Source organism: Phyllostomus hastatus, unplaced genomic scaffold, assembly GCF_019186645.2.
Source record: "Phyllostomus hastatus isolate PE091 unplaced genomic scaffold, TTU_PhHast_1.1 phas_scaffold_78, whole genome shotgun sequence".
NCBI classification, from domain to species: Eukaryota; Metazoa; Chordata; class Mammalia; order Chiroptera; family Phyllostomidae; genus Phyllostomus; species Phyllostomus hastatus.
The window spans coordinates 31,909,883-31,933,237 of NW_025334041.1; the positions used below are offsets into that span (position 1 = coordinate 31,909,883).

A 23,355-nucleotide genomic window follows, 5' to 3' on the forward strand; every position below is an offset into this window, starting at 1 on the left:
AAAGAAATAAGAGTTAAAAAAAACAGTAGAGAATAAGAAGACTCTGGGATATTTCCAAATGTGCCAACATCCAAAACATAGGGATGCCAGAAGGAGAAGAAGAGGAGCAAGAAATTGAAAAATTATTTGAAAAAAAAAAAGAATGAAAACTTTCCCAAGTTGGTGAAGGAAATGAACATATAAGTCCAGGAAACACAGAGAGTCCCAAACAAGTTGGATCCAAAGAGGCCCACACCAAGACACATCATAATTAAAATGCCAAAAGTTAGAGATAAAGAGAGAATCTTAAAAGTAGCAAGAGAAAAGCAGAGAGTTACCTACACATAAGTTCCCATAAGACGATCAGCTGATTTCTCAAAAGGAACTCTGCAGGTAACAAGGGACTGGCAAGAAGTATTCCAAGTGATGAAAAGCAAGGACCTACAACCTAGATTACTCTACCAGCAAAGCTATTATTTAGAATGGAAGGGCAGATAAAGTGCTTTCTAGACAAGGTCAAGTTAAAGGAGTTCATCATCCTTAAGCCCTTATTATACGAAATGTTAAAGGGACTTATTTAAGAAAAAGAAGATCAGAACTATGATCAGTCAAACGACAACAAACCCACAACTATCAACAAATGAATCTAAAAAAATAAAAACAAAAACAAACTAAGCAAACAACTACAACAGGAACAGAATCATAGAAATGGAGATTACATGGAGGGTTATCAGTGGGGAGGTGAAGAGGGAGAATGGGGGAAAAGGTACAGGGAATAAGAAGCATAATTGGTAGGTACAAAATACCTACCAATGTTAAGAATATTATAGGAAATGGAGAAGCCAAAGAGCTTATATGCATGACCCATGGACATGAAGTAAGGCGGGGAGGGTTGCTGGAGGGAAGTGGGGGTACTTGGTGAAGGGGGCCAAGGGGGAAAATATTTGGACAACTGTAATAGCACAATCAATAAACTATACTTAAAAAAAAAGAAGTGACAAATAGAGGCACCTAAAATTTAGATGTTGGACTATTTCACTTGATCCAAGAAGGGCAGATTCCCTTCGGAGGGATTGGGAATGCTGACCTAGAGTGATGCCTGGCCTTTTATGACAAACCGTGGGACAAGTCAACTTGGTTTCCACCACATGGACCAGAGAAGCAGGGAGCTTCAGAATGAAGGCAATAGGAAAAGACGGACAAAGAGAGAAAGCCTGTCTGTGCTTAGGTCCCTGCTTCCAGTTTACGCCTGAGGCCTATTTTTATTTTTGTCCTTGGCTTTATAAAACATCCTGTGTCCTTGTAATCTCCCATTGACTCAAAACAAAAGAAGGAGAAAGGAAAAGAAATCACAGGACAATTGTGACAATAAGTTCCAAAACAAATGGTCATTAATACATATAAACTCTTTTCATGCTACAAAGTTATCACGAACATTAAGGAGGAAAAACCAACCCCCTTCCAAAGAACAATTCAAAACATATTTCTGGTGGACTCAGGGAAAGTGAAAGAGAATGCAAATACCCATTTGGGAAAATTTGCAAATGTCTACTACTTTTTCCCCTTTAGGGACTGTGCACTCATATGTCAATCCAGGGGCAGGCACAGAACCTAAAGATTTCATTGATCTTTCTTCACTAACTTAAAAGATCATCTCAAATGCCAACTATTTAAATGTGTGTCCCTTTTCACCTTCCATGTTAGCAAGGGGCTATAAAAAATACACCTTAAAAAAATCTCGCCATGTTAAATCTATGACAAGCCTTCAAACATATGTACTCCCACACCAAGTCACGAAATGTACTTTTACAAATTTCTTTCTACAAAAACAAATCAGAGAAAGTAATAAAAAAAGATAAAGCCTCCACACAGAATTGCAGCAATTATATCCCCACAGCTACACTATAACCCAAAACTCTGCAAAAGCTTTGATTACTGAACCGTGGCTGAAGTGAATAATTTGCTTTTCACTAAGAAAACAAGCACATTCATTCTCACCACAATGGAGAGAGGCAGTTTTAATTAAACCTTATCAAAAGATGAATAAAGAATAAGCTCAATACCCATTCCACAGAACTCTATTTTCGTCTGTTTAGTTTAAGCTTGCCATGTTCATGCAATAATTATCCACTATCCAAGGAATGCTGGAGTTGTGTTAATGTTGGTAAAGATTTAATTAGCTCAATTATCTGGAGAGTATTGAAGTGAGGCTCAGCACAGTACAAATTTCTTCAGGCTTTATACATACCCCTGATCAAAATACATGAAACTGAAATCTAAGTGAACAAAAGACTCTTACTTCTACAATTCTACTATTGAAACAGTTCCATACTTCATAATTTTATTACTCCAATTAAAAAAAACCCACAATATAAGTCTTTAGAAGTATAAATCACAAGTGAATGCTTACCTTGGGGTGTGTGTGTGGTATACACAGTGCCTATAGTTAACTTCCTGAATCTGTAAATACGTTCTTAGAAAGTTAATTAAATTTTCCTTTTAGATAAATATTAACATCCAAAGTCCAGTCCCTTCTAAACATTTTATCTTTTCAACGTAGCCTATATATAGTACCATTTCCCTGGAAAACGAGGCATTTAGTCAGCATTGAAAGCACAGTAACACAGACAACTGCTTCGATCTGTCAGACACCAGGGATAGACAGTAGGGTTCATTTCAGCAAACAGATTGGCCCCCAGCGGCCTGACCTTCATGGTGGGAAAGAGAACACAGCGCTGTGCTTGACAAGCTCAGCAACAAAGAGATATATTCAGGTCCCCCCGATTCAGACACGCTTCTCACAGGGAAAAATGCAAAGCAGGAAAAAGAAATGCACCATTTCCAGCAAAGCAGAGTTTACTTAGATCAGAGACAAGCAGTTCAACCATGACAAAAACATAACGCATTTAGGAAAGTAGCAGGCACATTTTATCCACTCATTTATAACTTCAGAAAGCTCTCATTTGGCCATTGTCAATGTCCTAGCTTCCAACTTCACCTGTGATCCAAAGTCACTGGCATCATAACATCAGTGGAAACCCAAAAATATGATTACCATGATAAAAAGTTTTCCCAACTTACTAATGAAGAAGGCATAACTTTTCTCTCAGAAGCTGGCTCATGTTAATTTCAAAGTAATCTTTCTCTTTCTTTTAACATGTTGCAGGTTTTGCCTTTATTTTGAAACTCAGATGGATACTTCCTTGTCTTTTAGACCATAGATAAACAGATTTTTCATTACTTATTTTTATTTTGAATCTGTATAGGATCTTTCATGAAGACCTCCAGATGTGCCAAAAATCCAGGAAAAGGATCAACAATAATAACAAAAAAGGATAAAGCAATATCCTTAAAAAAATCTAAAGCTAAATCAGTTGCTATGTATAAATACATGTTTTTTTTTCTAACCTCCAAAATCAAGTTTTATTATATATCCTGCTTGATCAGCTACCAGCTATGTTTTGTTTGTATGTTTTCAATTCTACACATAACGTGTTAAGATCATACATTTACAAGACACAACTGTCCACACTACCCTTATAAACATGCTCATTGTTATATTTAACACTCAGATTCTGTGTTTTCAATACATACTTTCCCCAAGTATAAGGATTATGGGTACTTAGGCTCAAACCAACTAGTGAAGTTGAAATGAGTCCTGATTTCTGGTGTTTACTAGGTAAGCAGGTATTACAGATCTACATCTTCACTATAAATGTGTACATTATTAGAAAAACTTGTGGTGAAGAGTGGAGTGTCATTGTTTAGGAAAAAAGGCACAGTTTTGAAAATTGGACGCGGACGGGAAGCATCAGCTCGGGTTACCAGATAAAACAGAAGGTTGGTGGTGTGGTCAGAATAGTTGCACTGCTTAGTGATGCAAATAATCTGCTTCAACGTTAGACTTAAACACTTCCATCACAAACACTTTGTAAGGAAATAGGGCAAAAATAATCCAAGCCAATCAAAAGCTGCTTGTTATCGGCCATATTATTTTGAGCCATCTTGCTTTTGGGCAATTACATTATGGCCTTCTCTGAGCTGTCAAAGGAAGACGTAAGTGTGGGTTGGTTTGTCCTTGTTTTCTAGCCTGCAAACCCTTTTATGCTACAACTCACTCGGTCTGGCTCGGAAAGACATCCTTGGAACTTCAGAGTATTTTGTGCAAGAACAAAAGGTGCTTGGGTTCAGTTTGCAACACGAGTCATTTTTACCACACAAATTCCCTTCTTTTGTGCCGGCAAAGGAGGATACTTTGAGCCCTTTGGGTTTAGAAGATCTTCAAACACACAATAGTGTGCAAACAGCCCTCAAGAACATAACTTTAGTAGAACAACCTCAAGGCTGAGACCAAGGCTTTGAGAAAGGCCCCTTCAGCAGATTTCCTTCTGCTCTTTCCCCTGAACAAAGCCTGCCTGACAATACTGAAATCTCCTTCTTTCTTTGGATTAAACCTCCTTTGCAGGAAAAGTATGCAAATGCTATCCGTGGCTCCCTCATCCAAGGCTACTCTCACCCAGCTATCTTTTCTCTGGCTCTCCGCAGAGACCATCCGCTGCCTGACATGGAGACCAGTCTTCTAATTCCACATCCTTCACAGCTCTGACAGTCAGCTCCCTGGGCCTAAAAAGGGGGCTCATTTAGTTGTAATTAACTATTACATAGTTAATTATTACATAGTTAATTATTAACTATTACATAGTTAATTCCCTGCATAATTCCTAAGGTGCTAAAAGCCAACAAGTGAAAGCATTCATTCTATTTCTCCTTTAAATCTTTTTCCCCCCAGCAGTCTTCCTCCCTCTGCCTTGTTTTCACCTCCCAGCAAATACACACATTTTGCTTTTCTTTTTGATCCTCTCTGGTAACATTTCAAGTCAAGAAATGGATTGAAGGTCGAAATTGGAAAATGCAAAAAAAAAGTTCAAAAAGCAAAGCTTTCTGAACGGTGAAGTACCGCAGAAAGTCACAAAGGAAGTGAAAACAAATTGCTTTTGTGACACAAATATATAAATACAAGTTTTTATGTTTGAAAATTATTTATGTAAAATGACCACATACTAAGCTGGTTTTAGGTCTCAAATATGTTTGTGCAAACACACAATATAACAATTTTGCAAATTCACTTTCTGCACATATATCTTTTCAAAATTCATTTGTACCCTGTGTTACAAATATAAAAGGTACAAATAAGTGGAAATGACTTTTGTCTCACCAGCCTCTCTCCCTTACCCTTAAACTTTGGACACAACAGAGGTAAGGGTAAGGATCTTAATTTCTGACCTCTTGCAAACCTTTCAGGTCCTGGCAGGTGGGTAGTGGACCACTAAGGATTGTATTAAGTTCTCACAGGCAGACTAACACCTATCATGAAGAGGAGATATTTGGGGGTGGGGGGTTAATAAAGAAATTATTTACCTTGAAGTCCTTCCATCAGCCAAGAGCTGTTGAACTATAGTTAAATGGATCAAACTGGGAAACAGTCATGGCTTTCTTGCAATGCCTCCATCCTCTCAACCCACAAAACAACACTGAGCAGTTAGTGTTGGCATAGGAAAGATGATGATGTTTCAAAAAAAAAAGACTCAAAAAGCAGTCTTTGGGAAAATGTATTGAAATAAGAAGTAGGTTGAAGGAAAGATCTGGAGTCTCAAATTCTTATCTGAGGTGTTTACTCTAGCTCTTCTATTTGCTTTGGGCTAAATTATGGTCTCATGTTGTTCCTTAATCATTTGGACATTGCTATCTCCAGTGTTAATGTACCAGCATTTCTTAGTATTAAGACAAATACTTTAAATGTTAAATTATGAAATGCTCTGTGGTCATAAATAAGTTTGTTGGCTTGGTATTTGGTTCTTCACCATATACTACTATCTACAGAGGAAAGTCTGGTAATGAGACAGCATCAAAAAACTTGGCCTTGCCGTGGCCTGTGTGGCTTAGTTGTTTGAAGCATCATCCTCCATACCAATAGGTTGGTGGTTCCATTCTTCACCAGGGCACATCCCTGGGTTGTAAGTTCGATCTCTAGTTGTGAGTATGGGAGGCAACCAATCGATGTTTCTCTCTCTCTTCCCTCCTTCCTCTCTCTCTAAAATCAATAAATATACTTTAAAAAACTAAACTCAAACACATCTAAGGAGAGTCTGAGGTTGGAATTACAGTGAGAAACTACTTTGGCTATAAAACTGTACAATTATTAACTTTACTAAATATACAATAAAATTGTAAAAAACATTTTTTCTGCTAAAACAGGTATATAACAGTTTAATGTATTTCCTTTGTCATTTTTCTTTACATACATATTTTATATGTACAAGTATTATACTTTTTTCACATTATTACATGTATTTCTCCTTGTTATTTGCTTTCAACTGCAATTTTTTGGCTGCATAATATTCTAACTAGTTTGATATACTTTAGTGTACTTAAAAACTCCTTTTAAAATATTCAAGTCATCATTTCTAAATGATTTATGTTTAATCTGTCTTATGTTAGTCATTTTAACATTTTTTATTTGTCACTATCAGCACTACCATCAAAAAGTTATTGAGTTACTAAATATTAGGTGGTTTAAAAAACTGGTTAGACACATTTTAAGATCTTCAAATACTTAAAAGTTTATTTGTATTTAGGCAAAATGGACATAAAAACTGGAGTTAATTCTTATAGATACTTAAAGTACATAAACATCAGTATGAATTTCTTCATGAAAAAACTTTTGCACACCTACTGAGTGCTAAGCACATTACAAGCAAGATCATGAAGATACTAAATTCTTTAATATTTCTTTCAACTTCAAAAACTGTCTTACATTTTTATTCCTGAAAAATCAGTTATCTCATTTTTTAGTTTTGCATTTCCCCAAATGTTGTCAATATATCTTAACATGTAAAATTCTACATATTCACAAAAATTAAATTAAATGGGTCATCATTCATTTTACAAATAGGATATGAACACAGAAAACATATTCTTTTAACTAAAATAATTTGTGCATAACTTTTCAAGAAGTACATTACATGCATATTGTAAAATGTATACTAGAGGAGCCATTCCCAAAATAGATTCACATAATTTTAGGGCTAGGGGATGAGTAGGTTTCAGCTAAAGAGAAGGGTAAGTGTTGGTTTAATTTCTAATATTCTAATATGTTAGATACAAGTGTGAATAAAATTTTATGCATTTTCTTTACTTACTTTCAAGACATGATGGACCATAATCAGAAATTCCAAAAAAAAAAATCACATCTTCCTTGAAGGTTGTTACATGATCCTTAAAGAATCCTCCAACTTTAAGACGTTTGACGGCCCCATGCCTGACCAGGAGGTCATGTATATTTCCCCACGGGCAATCGCATTAAAATCCAAACTCTTTAGTGTGTCATTCCAGACCCTCCACAATGTAGCTTCAATCACTTTTTCAGTCCCACCTCTTCTCATGCCCCCTCCCCGTGCCCTGTAGCTTCACAGACATTCCCTAAGATGCTTTGTGACATGGCTTCGCTCCCAGTGTTTCCTCTGCTTGCAAACACACTTCTTTTCCTCATTTTGTACCCATGGAAAACCTAATTCCTTCTTTTGCTCAAAATCTCTTCTTTGGTGAAACATTTCCAAGGATATCTAGAGTACTTATTTCAAGAAAATAAAAAATTAATTTTTACCTCCTGTGTCCTCCCATGTAGATTCATGGGAACTTCTGCTGTAGCCTATCCTGAAATTTAAATGTATCTGTCTCTCTAAATTGTGTCTTCCAAAAGCAAAAAAACAAAAAACAACCAAACAGAAAAACACCCACAAACAATCCAATTATAAAATGGTCCAAAAATCCCAAACAGACACTTTTCCGAAGAGGACATACAAATGGTTGATAGACATATGAAAAGATGCTCAATGTCACTGATCAGCAGAGAAATGCAAATCAAAACTACAGCAAGATACCACATCATGCCTGCCAGAATGGCCATCATCAGTAAATCAACAAATAATAAATGTGAGAATGTGGAGAAAAGAGGTACCCTGTTGGTGGGAATGCAGACTGGTGCAGTCACTGTGGAAAAGAGTATGGAGGTTCATCAAAAAGTTAAAAATGAAACTGTCTTATGACCCAGCAATCCCATTTCTGGGTATATAGCCAAAAAAAGACAAAACACTGATTTGAAAGACTATATACACCCCCATGTTTATTGCAGTGTTATTTATAATAGCCAAGCTATGGAGGCAACCCAAGTGCCCACCAAATGATGACTGGATATTTATATACACTGGAATATTATTCAGCCATAAAAAAGAACAAAAATCTTGCCATTTGTGACAGCATGAACAAACCTAGGGGGTATTATGCTAAGTAAAATGTCCATCAGAGAAAGATGAATGTCATATGATTTGACTTATATGTGGAGTCTGAAGAACAATATAAATAAGCAAACAAACAAATAAGCAAACAAACAAACCAGATTCACAGATACAAAGAACAGACTTGATAGTTGTCAGAGGGGAGGTGGATTGAGGACTGAAAAATGTGAAGGGATTGAGAAGTACATGTTGGTAGTTACAAAACAGTCACAGGAGTATAAAGTACAGCATAGAACATACAGTCAATAGCATTGTAGTAACTATGTCAGGTGCTAGGTGGGTACTGGAAATATAGGGGAACACTTTATAAAGTACATGATTGTCTAACCGCTGTGCTGTACACCTGAAACTAATATAATATTAAATGTAAGCTGCAATTGAAAAAATTTAAAAATTAAAAAAATTGTACCTAAAACAACACCCATATAATGGCTACTCAAAAACTGCTTGCTGAGAGGACAGAAGGTTTTGGTATGGTGAGTTTGTTGGATATTTACTAATTCCAACAATGTCTAAAAAATATTTATTGGGCATAAATTATGTTCCATACTAGGAGATGGGGATACAATAGTGAAATGGGGATAAGGCAGTAAACAAATTCCTCTTTTCTGAGGCTGGATTCTGGTGAGGAAGGCAGACTCCCAACAAGGGACTTCAATGTGGAGAAGCAAAAGCTTGGGCTTTGTTCCCAACATGTGTGAAATAGCCACACATTTATTCATGTCCACAAAATATATTTCACCCTCTGTTAGGCATCTTGCTAAATTCTACCACTGATCCTGAGTCACAGGCTGGAACATCTCAGGATTCTTAACTCGAACACTGTCCTCTCCATCCGTGAACTCCTCTCCTCCATTTCTGACAATTTTTGGCCAGGCCTAACCCTTGAGAGTCATTTCTCTGTCTCTCTTCTCAATCTGTCACCAGGTGGCTCTGTCCTCAGTTCAGTAACTCATCTTGAATTCCTTCCATTGATTGAGAACCCATCCCAGACCTTCTGCCTCTCAGATTTTACTTTCTGGATGTCATGTGGTCTATGGAACCGAAAATAGTGATCAAGGTCAACAGGACCAGTGATAGGTCATGTGGGTGTCATGTACTTCCTGACATGATGTGATGAAAAGAGCATTTCATTTTGGTGGTATTCTTCTCCAAAACCCATAACCCCATCTAACCATGAGAAAACATCACACAGAACATTCTATAAAATACCTGAACGGTACTCTTCAAAAGCTTCAAGGTGATGGAGAAAAAAGGGAAGATTGGGAAACTGCCACAGACCAGAGGAGACTAAGGAGACTTTATGATAAATGCAATATGGTACCCTGGATGCAGTCCTGGGGTAGAAGAAGGGCATGAGTGTGAAAATAGGTAACCTACAAATAAAATTGTAGTTTAATTAATTGTATGGGACTTAAGTTAATTTCTTAAGGTGATAACTGTACCATGGTTATAAAGGTTGTTAATACTCAAAATTGGTGAAGTGTATAGCTTTCTACAAGTATTTCAAAACAAAGAATTAAAAATAACCCACAACCCTAATCTGACTGCTACTTGTGCTGAGTAGGAACTGTCAATTAGCAATCCCACAATGCATGCCGATTTCCACGAGCTGCTGTCTAGTAGGTGGGTGGAGAAAAACCTGAGTCCCTTCTGAGAGAAAATGCATTTACACTAAATCTGATCCAGGCGCTGTACAGAAAGTCCTCCTGAGTCCTATAAACCAGCTACGAAAATGGCCTGACGATTTAGTGTTTTACAATCAGAGCCTCTCCAGACAAGGTCAAATCTAATGCACATAAAAAAGGAAAAGTTACAGCCCAAACCACTAATATATGGCAAAGGTCTTTTAAGACTTGGTCTACTAACCATCAAGGGTGTAGTAAATGGCACTATACTGTAGGTATTTGTGTGAACACAGGAACAGAGATTTTACCCACTGTGCCCTCAGAAAAACTGAGATATTCAATCAGATGCATAGAACTGGAATAATTTTATATAGCCAAAACATTTCAGTGAACAGTCATTTATACATGGAGAAAAAAATGTTACACACATAATTAGCATGTTAGGGCTAATACTTAGCCCTAGTAATACAGGGTGGTGGTTCTCACGCTTTCTGATCATAAGGACCCTTGATATTTTAAAAATTATAGAGGATCCCCAAAGAACTTTTGTTTACATGGGTTACAGCTATTGATATTTACTATATTTATAATTAAAATTGATTATTTAAAATATTTATTAATTCATAAAAAATACATCCATTACATGTTAATATAAAACCATTATTTGAATAAAAAGAACTATCTTTTCCAAATGCAATTAGTGAGAGGGGTGGCACTGCTTTATTACAGAAATCTTTTTAATGTCTGCTGAACAGAGAACAGCTAAATTCGCTATCCGCATCTGCGCTTAATCTGTTCTATGATATGTTGTTTTGGGTGAGGCAACTGAAGGAAATATGGCCTCTCACAGATATGCAGTTGGAAAAGAAGGAAGTGTTTTACTAGCCCTTTCAGCTAACTGTAGGTATACATTCTTCTTCTACATTACAGCAACCCTCAGGCAGTGGCAGTTTCTTTAGGGTTAGTTGCACTGGGAAATCTGAAACCATATCAATGAATTCGAGTTCTGTTACTTTAAAACTTCTTGGTTAATTTTATAATTTTAGTAAATATTTTATTCATGCAATGATTTTCTCAATCATGCATTGGCCCTTTGGAAAACCCTGGTTGAATGAGTTATGTGGATCTTTCAAGTGCTGACACATTTCACTACACAATATTAAAAAATCCCACTTGCTTGTATCACCGTCCATCTCACTTGAAAAGTATTTGGGAAATTGACAAGCTCAGAGTGCCAAACACAGTTTTCTAGAGTTTCCCCGAACTCTAATTTTCTATTGAAAGCTTTAATTTTGTCTTTGGCAGCAAACACTATGAGCTGTTTTCCTCAGGTGACGGGCTCAATTTTTTATTATTTTTAAGAAAATGTCTGCCAAATACCCCAGTTTAAATAACCACATTTCTCTGTCAGTCATTCTTTCAAGTTGAAAACCATGTTTCAGGAAATAAAAGAGCTTGTTCACCTTGCAACTCAAATACCTGCACCAGAGCTTTCCCTGAGTCAGCCTGAGCAACTGTGGGGATGGTTTATGCAAACTTCCCACTGAGTCGCAATGAACTCTAAAAACATATTTACTCAAAAGGAGAGACTAACAAAATTAATGATTTTTACCTCTTCATCAAGAACAGCATTAAGTGGAACTGACTTTTAAAAACAATTACCATTGTGAGGTTGTAAAGGAAACAGTGCCTAGGAATACAGTCTGGTGGCACTGCCTTGGTTTGGGCCAAGGAGACAGCGGTTTTCCTCACCAGGCTTTGTACCCTAAGGGCAAATGTCAACACAGTGCAAAGGGCAAAGAACATCTTAGTACTTTCAGGAAAACAAGTTTTGACCCCATGGAGTCTCTGAGAACCCCCAGGGTACTTGAGCCACACATTGAGAACCGTTGAGAACCGATATAGAGGACAATTACAAGGATGCCATTTCTTCAGAACCTAGGGGCCTTATCTAGTGGAACCCACAAATCTGAAGGTGAAATTTTAACAACAGGGCCAGTCAATCCATATTGTGGAAAGATTCAAACCAGGGAATGATAAATATACGAATGACAATATGTACCAGACACTACTTTAATGAGTGGAGAGGGGGTTAACTGAGAGGAATGCAAGATCAGTGGAGAGGAAGGCCTGGTGGAGGGCAGGGAACGGTGAAAGGGGAGGGCAGTGAGCGGAGGCCTGCGCAGACAGCACCCTCCACCTGTGGCTCTGAATGCAGGACACCTGTGGCTTGCCCATCCGAGAAGTAAGGACATCTTACTTAAAACTAGTCTGAAACTGCAAAATCCACTTGGACCCCACTTAGACCCAAATGTCTTACTTGAAAGTTCTTCACAATGTTTTCTCTTAAAATAGTTGATTTATTCATTCTTCTAATAAATCTGTCAGTTATGAACAAATTGAGTTACTGTGGAAGAATAAAAAAAATCTTAACTGTAGACGAACCGTTTCAAACACTATTTCGTAATTTTTTTTCAAAGGCCAGCTTTTGGACCACACAATAAAATTCCCAAACGAGGGGATGAGTGGATTCATACTGATGTTTAAATTTTTAGATTTGACAAAACGAACACAGTACATCTTGACAGCTATATTCAGTAGCTTAATGCTAAGCTTTTTATGCTGAATACAGAACAGAATGAATTTTCCAGCAGTGTCTTGACTAGGAGGTTTTCAGATTCCTCCTCACTTAAGGCAGCAGTCTGAGGCTGCTTGATAAAACAAGCTTTAGCTACTTCATATCTGCCTCATAAACTGTCTCAATATTTAAGAGAAAGAAGAGAAACTCAGGGCAAAGACATTTTGAAAATATGTCTAAACCAAAATCTGGATGCTAAGTAAACATCCTTTAGTGCTCATCCAGAAAGACGTACAGCTGTGGCATTTGTGACTTAACAAATGAAGACCTCCACGTGAAAAATAAATGATATCATAAAAGTTTCTTATCAAAAGAAACACTTTCTGTTGGAATATATGCAGAAAAGGCTTTACACTAAAGCCCATTTAACATATTGTATGAATACTGGAACCTTTAAATTTGGAGTTTAATTTGAGTACATACTAGGCATATTATTTTTTGTTTTGCCATTACATTCTTCTTTTACAAATTGCTGATTAATTTTCCCTGTTAGGACATCTTTGTAGCTTCCTTTTGTTGACAGATATGGCTACTGTAATTTGCTAAGTTTATGGCAAAATATGGAATTCTAGATGAACTGACAACTAGGAAGCCATGAAATTGGAGAGCTCCCCCCTTTAAAAAACAGATCAAAATTTTAACATTGTACCAAAATATGATAGTCATATTCTAAAATATACATATATATTTTAACATGGATTGGATCTAAATCTCCCAAAGGGTTTGCATAAGAATCGGGAAGCCCAGGTTTGACTGGTGCAGCCTAGCTCACCACAGCCCTTTTATAATTCAGTATGCAACTGAGCTAGTCTTCCACACCAGCAGAGGAAAAAAAAATCCCTCTTATTTTCTAAAGTTGCCCGTCTCTGTTTCTCTTGAATTGCCACATCGCCCAGATAAAACATTTGAGAGTATGTCAGCTTTAATTAATGTAACATGACCTGATCATTTCCACAGTTAAGAATAAAGAAGTTTGCATTCTTTAAATCCAAAACTCAACCTGGAGATTATGCTAAGTGGCTTCATTCATAGTCCACACTTCTCTGCTCATGTCAGAAGGACAGCATTTGTCCCCTCTAGTGATAAACAAATTATACATGAAATCAATTCCACTTCACAATCATTTTTCCTATTGGGTATTATCTTTCCTCCTCTGCTCCCTCCAGTTAAGCCCGCATCCTGTAACTTGCTAATGAGCTGGGGGCCTTCTGTTCCAGGTGGCACCCCCTGCCTCGAAGTCATGACATTTCCCATTTCGAATGCTGCTGGCATTTTTCGACAGCTCCTGCTAACTAGCCTTTTTGACCTGCACTAAGAGGAACTCATCTGATCGAATCCTCTAACCTGCCAATCATTCCAGCAAATGATCTTCACAGTCACTCCCAAGGCAGGAATGAAAAAAAAAAAAAGGAAATTCGAGTGAGAGAACGAGGGAGTAGGCAAGCGGCTGCCTCCGCAGCTACCTAATGAGAATACTTTAAGTCTCTGAGGCAGCTGAAATACTGAAAAACTGATGGGAAAATTAGGACACAACTGAATGGCTGGCTCTGTAATTACTGATTTCTTTCCATCCTGAGATCATTTTGAGAGCAACACCTCTGAGATGTGCCAGTTTCTGAAGAACACCCTACCTGACGTAGAGAAAATAGATTTATTTCTCCTGCCACTATCAGTATGCAATTCTCATATCCCACTGTCAAAAAGCATCCTTTGCAGAATTAATTATGTGCTATAAGCTTGTTAAGTGTGCATTTGTAAACTAGGGGTGATTATCATGTTTGCCACAATGAAGGAAAGACCTCCTTCCCCCGCCCCCATCTTCGGGCATGTTTTAAATGTTACCATCATTTAGGGGTGTTGATTTTTGCTCATTTACATATAAACAAACAGGTATGGTAGAACTTGGCATTGGGCTCAAGAACAACTGAACACTGAACACAGGATAATCTGGACATTGTTAATTAATGGAGGTAAAATATATTTTTTCTTTCCAGATTTTTTTTTGTTTGTGCACAATCAATAGAGGAACTCAATTACCTTAGGAAAAAAGATCCAGAACCCAGGTTTTTGACAATGGATCACAATTCTAGGTATCTTAATGTAAAATAGATTTCTTGACCAAGAAATGATACAATATAATTAATCATTACACCATTGTATGTAATAATGCAAAATAAACACTGTACATGATTTAATTGCACATGATAATCACACATCTTTCCTCATTTATAGTAATTAGGCCAGTAGCCCCATTTACAGTAATAATTATATGTAATTGAGGGCCTTTTACTAATTGCATTGAATATGATAATCCAGAGCAATTAAAAATCCAAGGGCACTGTACATAATGCAAACCACATTAAAAAATGGTAATAATTTAAAGGGGAAAAAATTCACCCAAGTATGGCAGTTAATAGCCACAATATTTGATTTCACGCTTGGCATACATGGTGATATTTCTTAGGAGTCATATTTCCATCCATTTCTCCCACGTTTGCATTGTTTGCTGTTTGAGACCTTGTGCATTATTTCCTTAGGTGGAAAAGCAACCCTTTGATAATCTATGATGTTATCCTAGCAACTCCAGGACTATTGAAAAATGATTCTGTTTGGCTGTGGGAGCATACAGAGTGCGTGTGTTTGCGTGCGTGAGTGTGTGTGCTGGTAGAGGAAACAGCTATCCTAAATTCCAAATGAGATCTGGTAAATTATTCATTTGCACAACTGATTTGATGTTTTTAAAAGCTTTATTCATAGAAGCATCTCAGAGTATTGCAAACATTTTGTTAAATATACTTGTAATAATTTAGCTAAGATGCTTAAGTTTGTTAAGACTTGAAATACATTTGGGTTGTGCTTTTCATTACATCTGCTATCTGTCTAGAATGTTAATGTGTCTAAGAACCTGAATCCTTGGCTTTTGTCCCAAAGCCCCAGTGAGCACCTTCCTGGTCCCACTCCCTTTTTCTACTCAGACAGAGCTCCCACGGGAGGAACGGCTCAGGAGGAGTGATGAGCGTTGCAGGACAATGGGAGTAGTTTCAAGCTTCCTTTTGCCTTCCCTTCCCGACATTATCATCTCGACATTGCCCTCCATGCATTCAAATGTCATCCCAGACCATCAGCCCACCTCAACTCAATCAGCCTCCTTTTATGCTCAGACATTTCTCAGGGTATCTGCAGACCACAAAGACTGTTAGGGGGACTCGGCTGCTCTCCTGGTATTAATAATACAATACAGTGTGCTTAGGGCAGAGATGATTCCCTCTGTATCCCAAATTTGTAAGACTCAACATTAAATAAAAAGGAAAATAGAGTACCTGAATCGATTATAACTACCTATTACAATATACGTGACTGCTAATTTCATCACAGTGTGGCCAAGCATTGTAACACACTTCTTGCTACCAGCCACATCCCATCCCCTGCCCACTATTTTTATAAGAAAGCTTTACTCATATTATGCTGCTGGCAAAACAGTCCCTAAGAAATTAATTTGGGTTTTAAAAAGACAGAGATACAAGTTGTAGTGCTATCCCCACCCCCATTTTGAAAGCTCATCTGACCTAAAACACTGAATCACAAAAATATAGCCAATTTTTGAGCATCTTTGGGCTGATGAACCAGTTTGCAAAGCATCAAACGTTTCTTCTCTTTTGGCCAGTTTGCTTTTAAAAATTCTCAATCACAGAAGGGAAAGCAAGGACAAAAACTATTATTGTTTTTAATTAAAAATATCACTCTGAATTCTTAAGAAAAACACATTGAAATATTTAAAGGTAATGGAATCTCATGTAAGTTAAAAAGATGGTTTAACAAAACAACATATGTGTACACACATTTGTGTGTGTGTGTAAGAGAGAAAGGGAGAGAGTAAAAGAGAGAGGGAGAGAAAATGAATACAAAATAGCAAATATTGTAAAATGCAAACATTTGGGGAACGTGGATAAAGGGTATCAGGAATTCTTTGTACTATTCTTGCAACTTTTCTATAATTCGGAAATTATGTCAACATTAAAGAACTGAATAGATACTTAAAAATGCACTCTGAATGAAGCATGATACCTATATTGAACTTTATTTTCATTCTGCTTTGTCACAATCCCAGGATATGATTAAGCAGATTAGACAGTGAAGGCCTTAGAGTCCTTTTCGAACCCCTACACAGGGCTGGCAGCGATGGTGCAGAGCCCAGATCAGAGGGGATTCACAGGAAGGGAGAAGAGGAGAGGCAGAAAAGGGAGAGGGAAGGGAGAAGAGACCAACTTCCATGGCGTACTAATTTGTATCAGAGTTTAGAGGAGACAACGGACTCTCCGGGGTACAGGGGACACAGAGGAAAAGGGGTGGGGATGGGGTGGGGAATCTAAACCACATTCTAGCCTCTTCTCTGTCAGGTGTTCATACGCATTATGCATTTGTGGTTTGAAGCACTGTCAGTTTCTGAATAAGATGTATTTTTTAATGTGCAGCAATGTAGGGGTAATGACACAAACCAGGGATCCTTTCCGAGAAAACCTTCGAGGAACACTAAGGTTTGTTTCCCTCTCTCCCTGTTATTTCCAGAACTAGTCTTGTCAACTACATGAGACGACAGAGAATAAAAATGTAGATGTTTGAGAGGAAAAAAAATGCAGGATCATGCAGAAAATAACAATTCTTGAAGGAAAAAAATCAGAAGACTTCCTGCTACTGAAAGAAAGCTAGATCCAACCTTTGACTTTTTTATAGTATGATAAATACTAACTGGGGTGTTTATAGTTGAGAAAATGCAACACAGCCTTAAAAAGACCTTTAGGCAAAAATACCACACCATGAGGATGAACACTGGAGTGTCCCTCTGTAGTGGACTGATATTTTCTTTGGTAATGTCCAGGCAAGGTACCTTCAGACTATACAGCTTGTTTCACAGAAGCTTCAGAGACTGCTAAGCCCAGAGCCCTCTTCCCAGGCAACCTAATGAAAAGGCTGGCCACCCAATTCACAGCTCAGCTGATTGAATCAGGGCTCTGCACCCGACCCAGTGTTCCACCGTCTGCCAGCAGCTTCTGGGGAAGACTCACAAAACAGCCTCGCTTGACGCCTTGCTCTCTACTTCATGATAATGACCAGACCAATCAGAAAAGCTTCTGTGGACCAACTGAATCTGAGGAAAGGAGCTCAGCAACAGACCGCCCCAGAACAAGAGAGACAAAGAGCAGGATTCATGCACAAGCAGAGACAAGTCAGCACAAGCTATGAGAGGAGAAGATGAAAGCCATGTTAGTGGATGCAGCAACATGAAAACTGAGCTGCGTAAAGCAGAGCAACAGGTGGCTGTTTCTCCAGGAGCAGGTAGCAGAGCTGAGGTGGTGGTTGAGGGGGCAGAAAAGCTAAAGCCCCTGTTGGATTCATTCCGTTTTTGTGCACATATGCGGACTGTCAGCCTGTTCCTCCTTACTTTCCAGAGCAATCTCAGCGAAGACTGCCATTAACCAAGGAAAGCTGACCATGTCTCTTTCTCCTAAAAGATCCCCAAACCCACTTTTTTGTGGTCTGTCCTGTTCCCAGGGCAAAGCCTTTTCTGTCACTCTCAATCATCCATCTCCGTTCTTCTCACTTCACTACCTGCCTCTTTCCTCATCTGAGAGTTTCTCTCCTCAAACATTTCAAGATTCTCTTAGGTGGCTATAATCTAGAACTGACACATATTTTTACTGATTGAATCAGTTTAATTTTCCTGATTCTCCGTTAACAGGCAGGCAGGCAGGAGAAATGCTCTTCACCAGTTGTCCTTTAGACTGTCCTGTGGTGTTGGAAAGGGTCCACATTCGTCCCGGCTAATCGGGTGGCCACTACCCACATGTGGCTACTGAGCACTCAGAATGTGGCATTGCTACTGAGGAAACAAAACTGTAACTTAATTAATTTTAATTAATTAAAAATTAAATTAAAAAAGCCACATGAGGCTAGTGGTTGCCTTATTAGTACAAGTCTACACTGCTCTTCCTTTAGAAAAAGGAAGGGTTAGGTGGGATTTTCCTAGTTTGTCTATATCTAGTCCTGACCCAAATAGTTGATTATTTTACTTTATAAACATGCAACTCTTGATATTTACTAAATATTTCATTATATGCAGTTGAGATACTTGTATCAACATGCTTTGGGGGTCTTTAAAATGCAGATTCATGGACTTCAGGAACCTGGATTTTTAAAAAATCTCCAGGGTTTTGGCACCCTGGGGTGTGTGGGTACAGCTCTACTGAATGTTTAGCACCAGTGCAGTGCATCTGGTTTGGAGTTTGCTTTTTAAAAAATCTTTACCTCATTTGATCAGAATTCTTAGCAATTAATGCATTCTACTGCTTACCTGAAGACTACTTGTAGTTAATTATTGCTTGATGACTAAGTCAAGCCAAGAGAGTCTAACACTTTTTTTTCGTTGTCATATAATACTTAAATAATGTTGATTAGCAAAGATAATATTCTATAAGGCAATGGGAAGGTCTCTAAAATGTGCATGCAGTTAACTTCTTGCACTTGAACCAACTACAATTTTTTCATGCACTAGACAGATAGTTGTATATTTATTACACATTTAACAGGGTCTGAAGACCAGCTGATTCATCAAAAAGAGATGTACCATAAGGAGCACATATCATTAAAATCAGAAAAAATCATAAAGCATCTGTTTAAAAGATTAGAGGCCCTTCTTATTTCTTGTCTTCAGCAAAAAAAGAAGTAGAGTGCCTGTGCACTTCCTGTCTGTTTAGAATGACTGGAAAATTAAGCTCAACATAGGGCTGTGTTTGCATGTAAGTGATACTAATGGATGTGGTATTCCATATAGCTTCTAGCCTGTTCCTTGGAGGAAATTTCTATGCACACTCAAGGCCCCCTCAGACATTGAGAGTGTCTTACCCTTCAATGCAGATTAAAAGAGTGGGGGCAATCTGTGAACTCCTGAGTCTGTCGTATCCTCAGAGGATAACAAAGTGCAGGGAGCACGGTGCTTCGGTCCTTCAGCCGCACCCATCCCGTGTTTACCTTGGCTGCATGTGGTTTTTCTTTTATTTAATTTGGTCACAGGACTAGGAAACCAACTTGCTTTCTGCTGCAGTGGAAATGCTTCTCATTATCCAGTTTATGCAAATCCAGTTCTCTTAACTAAATAATGAAGTGACCTTAGTATGCAAGTACAGAAACAATTTGGCACTGAAGTATCATCGGGAAAAAAATTAGGACCTAAGACACGCCTGTCTATCAGCCCTCCCTCATTTCAAAAACAGAAGTGATACCATGCATTTCCCGCTGTCTTACCTCCCAGGAGAGGTGGCTGAAATGCCAGCCTCAGCCTATTTGGGCCCCAACCCCCTCCACTGCCCTCTCCTTTCCAGTCCTTCTGGACTTTACAAAGAACTGGGACATCTGAGAAAAATTTAAGATGCCACATCCTGCTCTAGACAGTTAATTAATTCATCTACAGTGAAATTAAAATCTAGGAAATTCCATGTTTTTCTTTATGAATACCTTTATTTGCGTAGAATTTTTGCTCTGTGTGTCTACAATTTGATATTCAAGTATTGGTCAGAATAAGCTCTATTGTACAGGTTGCATTAGAACAATGTATAGGCTGTATATATTGATCTCCAAGATGGCTCCCTCTGATTAAAATTCAAAATCCACACAGAGGAGAAATTACAATGATTTCTTTTGCTGCTGACAGAAAACTCTTAGAGTCCAGTCTCCTTGCAGCTTTTCTGAGAAAAAAAAATCAGATGTTCTCTCAGTATACTGTTGAATCAAGGTGAGGTATTTAGATGTGTAAGAAAACAAAAACAGTAATGATATTAAAGCTTTACAAGTTGATGTGAAAAAGACAAAATTCATAGAGAAAATATTTGTATCATTACCAAATAATTCTAGAGGAAGAGCTCCCACCATGCAGACATACCCTGACATTAGTTTGTAAAATATGCTGCAAAGAAATTGCATTTTAAAAAGGCTTTCAAATACTAACGACTGCAGTTCTAAGCACCTTTTAAAATCTTTTTTCAAATAGTCGTTGATGCCTCTGTTCTGTGAGCCTGATTTCATTTTACCAGAAGCTGCCCTGACCCGCGCGTTCCAGCAGCTTCGACCGGCCAGGCTCAGGTCGCAGAGATCTCCGAAGAGCAGAGAGGAAAGAACACGACCTTGCCGCTGACATCTGTGTTTGCTTGTGTGCATGTGTGTTTGAGAGAGCAACCCAAATGAAGTCCACTTTCTGTTTTGCTGAAGGACTTATAAAGCCAGGGGCCCTCATTATGGCAATGTAGGTTAAAGACTTTCAAAGGCCTATGCTGCAACCCTCGTGAATTAAAACCACTCTCAGAACCAGGAATGGTCAAAAACTCAACCCATTCTCTCCTGGTTTGACCAGCTGAAATTCAGAATGGGAGTATGAATGCTACAGGGCGGTATAGTTGTGCTTCCAGGTTACATTGTATCCAGCAGGGAAAACTGGTCTGAGGAATGAAGAATCTCACTCATACCAACAAATGACGTGGCAGGTTTACCAGTCCTGGCTGATATTTACTCATCCTCTTTCACCTGGGGATCGTTTCTCTCCAGCCATTCGTTAACTCATCACCATACTCCCAAGAAGCCAGCACTGGCCCCCACACTGAGTGCCGGCAAAATCTAAAACCAAAAATAGCTCAGGGTACTGGCATTTCACCCATAAGACAAGGTAGACAATATTTCTTTATAGAAATAATATTTCTTTGTTACCCTCACCTAAGGACATATTTTTTTTTAACCTGAGAGAGAGAGGTACTGATCTGTTGCTTCCCATACACACCCTCATCGGGGATCGACTGGGGACTGAACCTACAACCTAAGCATGTGTCCTGACCAGGGATACACCCGAAACCATTGGGTGTACAGGATGATGCTCCACCCAAAGGAGCCATCTGGCCAGGACGAGGTGGACCATTTAATTTGCTCTCTTTGCCAGGTTGACAAATCAGCCTGTAAATCTCTTTCGTACTAAGAGACAGAGGAAAAGAAGGAGGAACTCCTGCAATGCTGTATCCATCCTCCAGTTTGCTCGAATGTTGAACTACTAAGCATCCACATGAGCAAGGAACAGATATGGACTAGCAAAGAAAAATCTTTCCCCATAAAAAAGCCGATTCTCTATTTGCTTAAGAGGGTCATGTGACATTGACAGGGGCACATAACTCCAAAAACCCAGACCTTTCCACCTGTCAGTAAGGAGGGACACAGCCTTTTCCCAAGCTGCTGTCTTGTGCTCGTATCTAGGAGGTGTGTGTGGTGATTGAGACAGGCTGACGGGCCTGGAGAGTGCCCTGTTTAGATGCTGCTGCCCATCTGCAGAACAGCAGAGGTCACCAAGCCGTAGAGGAAGACGAGCAAAGCTGCATCATGATAAGGTGTGTACAGGGCCTGGTGGGAGTAAGACCCCGGGTGGAGTGGCCCACATGGCCCTTGGGCAACACCAGGGAGCAGGGAGCACACGCCCTTCCCCAGGGAGGCGGCTGCCATCCACTCAGACTTCCGGCAGGGCTGGGAGCAAGGGACCGCAGAGTTGCTGACTTTTCAAGAAAAGCCAGAAATCCAGATTTTGTATAAAATCTCCCCATTGTAAAATGAGAGCATCTAATTTAAAAAATTGTGTGGGTCAAACAAAGCAGGTCTGTGGCTCAGAAACAGCCCAAGGTTAACCTTTTTCTCTCCTCAATGAAGAATGTGTGACTAGTTAAAATGTCTTGCTTGGACTAAATGGTTTGCTCCTAACTCTACAAATGAAGTAAAATTTTGATTGGAATCTGGAAGTGCTGGAAAACATGTAAATGACTGACTATACTCTGCCTCAGCAGGATCTGTGAGGGATGCTACAGTGAACATGAGAGACTTGTAAGATGGGGAAAAAGGAACCTGAAATATTCCATTTAAAAGATCTCTTTCACGTCTATTCAGTATTACTTTCCAAGTAAAGTGGGTCATCTTACCTGTGCTCTCTCGAGAATGCTGTGCTCATCAGTGCTTGCTGTTCGATAGACTTTTCCCATAACTATTGTTTTTCCCAAAGGCCCGCATGCTTTCTCCGGATTCTGGTTGCAATCTTACATTTGGAACGGTAAAAATAGAAGACACTGTGGACAGAATGAAAAGTTATCATTTACATATTTATTGATGTATTTATAATCTTCTCTTTTTAAACATGGATACTGAGCAGCAGTTTTGTACAGCTGGCCCAGGGAACAGTATTGGCCTCTGAAAGTCAAGCAATCGAGCCCTGGCTGGTGTAGCCCAGTGGACTGAAAGTCAAGCAATGGCAGCCACAAACATGTGTACACCGATGCACACACATGTGACAGGACATGAAGAAGCACCGCTCAGGTGATAGAAATAACATACTGCCTTCCCACCATCCTTTCTTCCCTCCCTCCCTCCCTCCCTCTCTCCCTCTCCTCCTTCTTTCCTCCCTCCTTCCTTTCCTCCCTTCTTCTTTCTCTCATTCTCTCTCTTTCTGAATTCTCACTTGATATTTTTTATTGATCCTAGAGAGAGAAGGGGGAGGGAAGAGAGAAAGAGGGAGGGAGAGCAGGGAGCAGGGGGAGCTGGGGGAAGAGAGAGAGAGAGAGCGAGAGAGAGAGAGAGAGAGAGAGAAAGAGATATCAGCTGCCTCCTGTATGTGCTCTTATTTGGGATGGAACCTACAACTTCAGTATATGCCCTACTGGGAAATCAAACCCACAACGTTTTGGTG

General features: G+C 38.9%; 1 protein-coding gene across 6 annotated transcripts in view; it reads right to left on the minus strand.

Annotated features, from left to right (window-relative positions):
• Nucleotides 1-23,355, minus strand: part of CDK14 (cyclin dependent kinase 14) — a 548,605-nt gene that overhangs the window by 62,850 nt on the left and 462,400 nt on the right. For 5 of the 6 annotated variants that reach the window (XM_045828168.1, XM_045828171.1, XM_045828174.1 and 2 more), the window contains one exon: nt 22,595-22,738. In XM_045828168.1, the coding sequence (XP_045684124.1) occupies nt 22,623-22,738 (116 nt within the window). In that variant the 3' untranslated portion in view covers nt 22,595-22,622. Of the gene's footprint in view, nt 1-20,231; nt 20,339-22,594; nt 22,739-23,355 lie in introns of those variants that run through there. The other variant, XM_045828170.1, reaches the window with a different exon arrangement.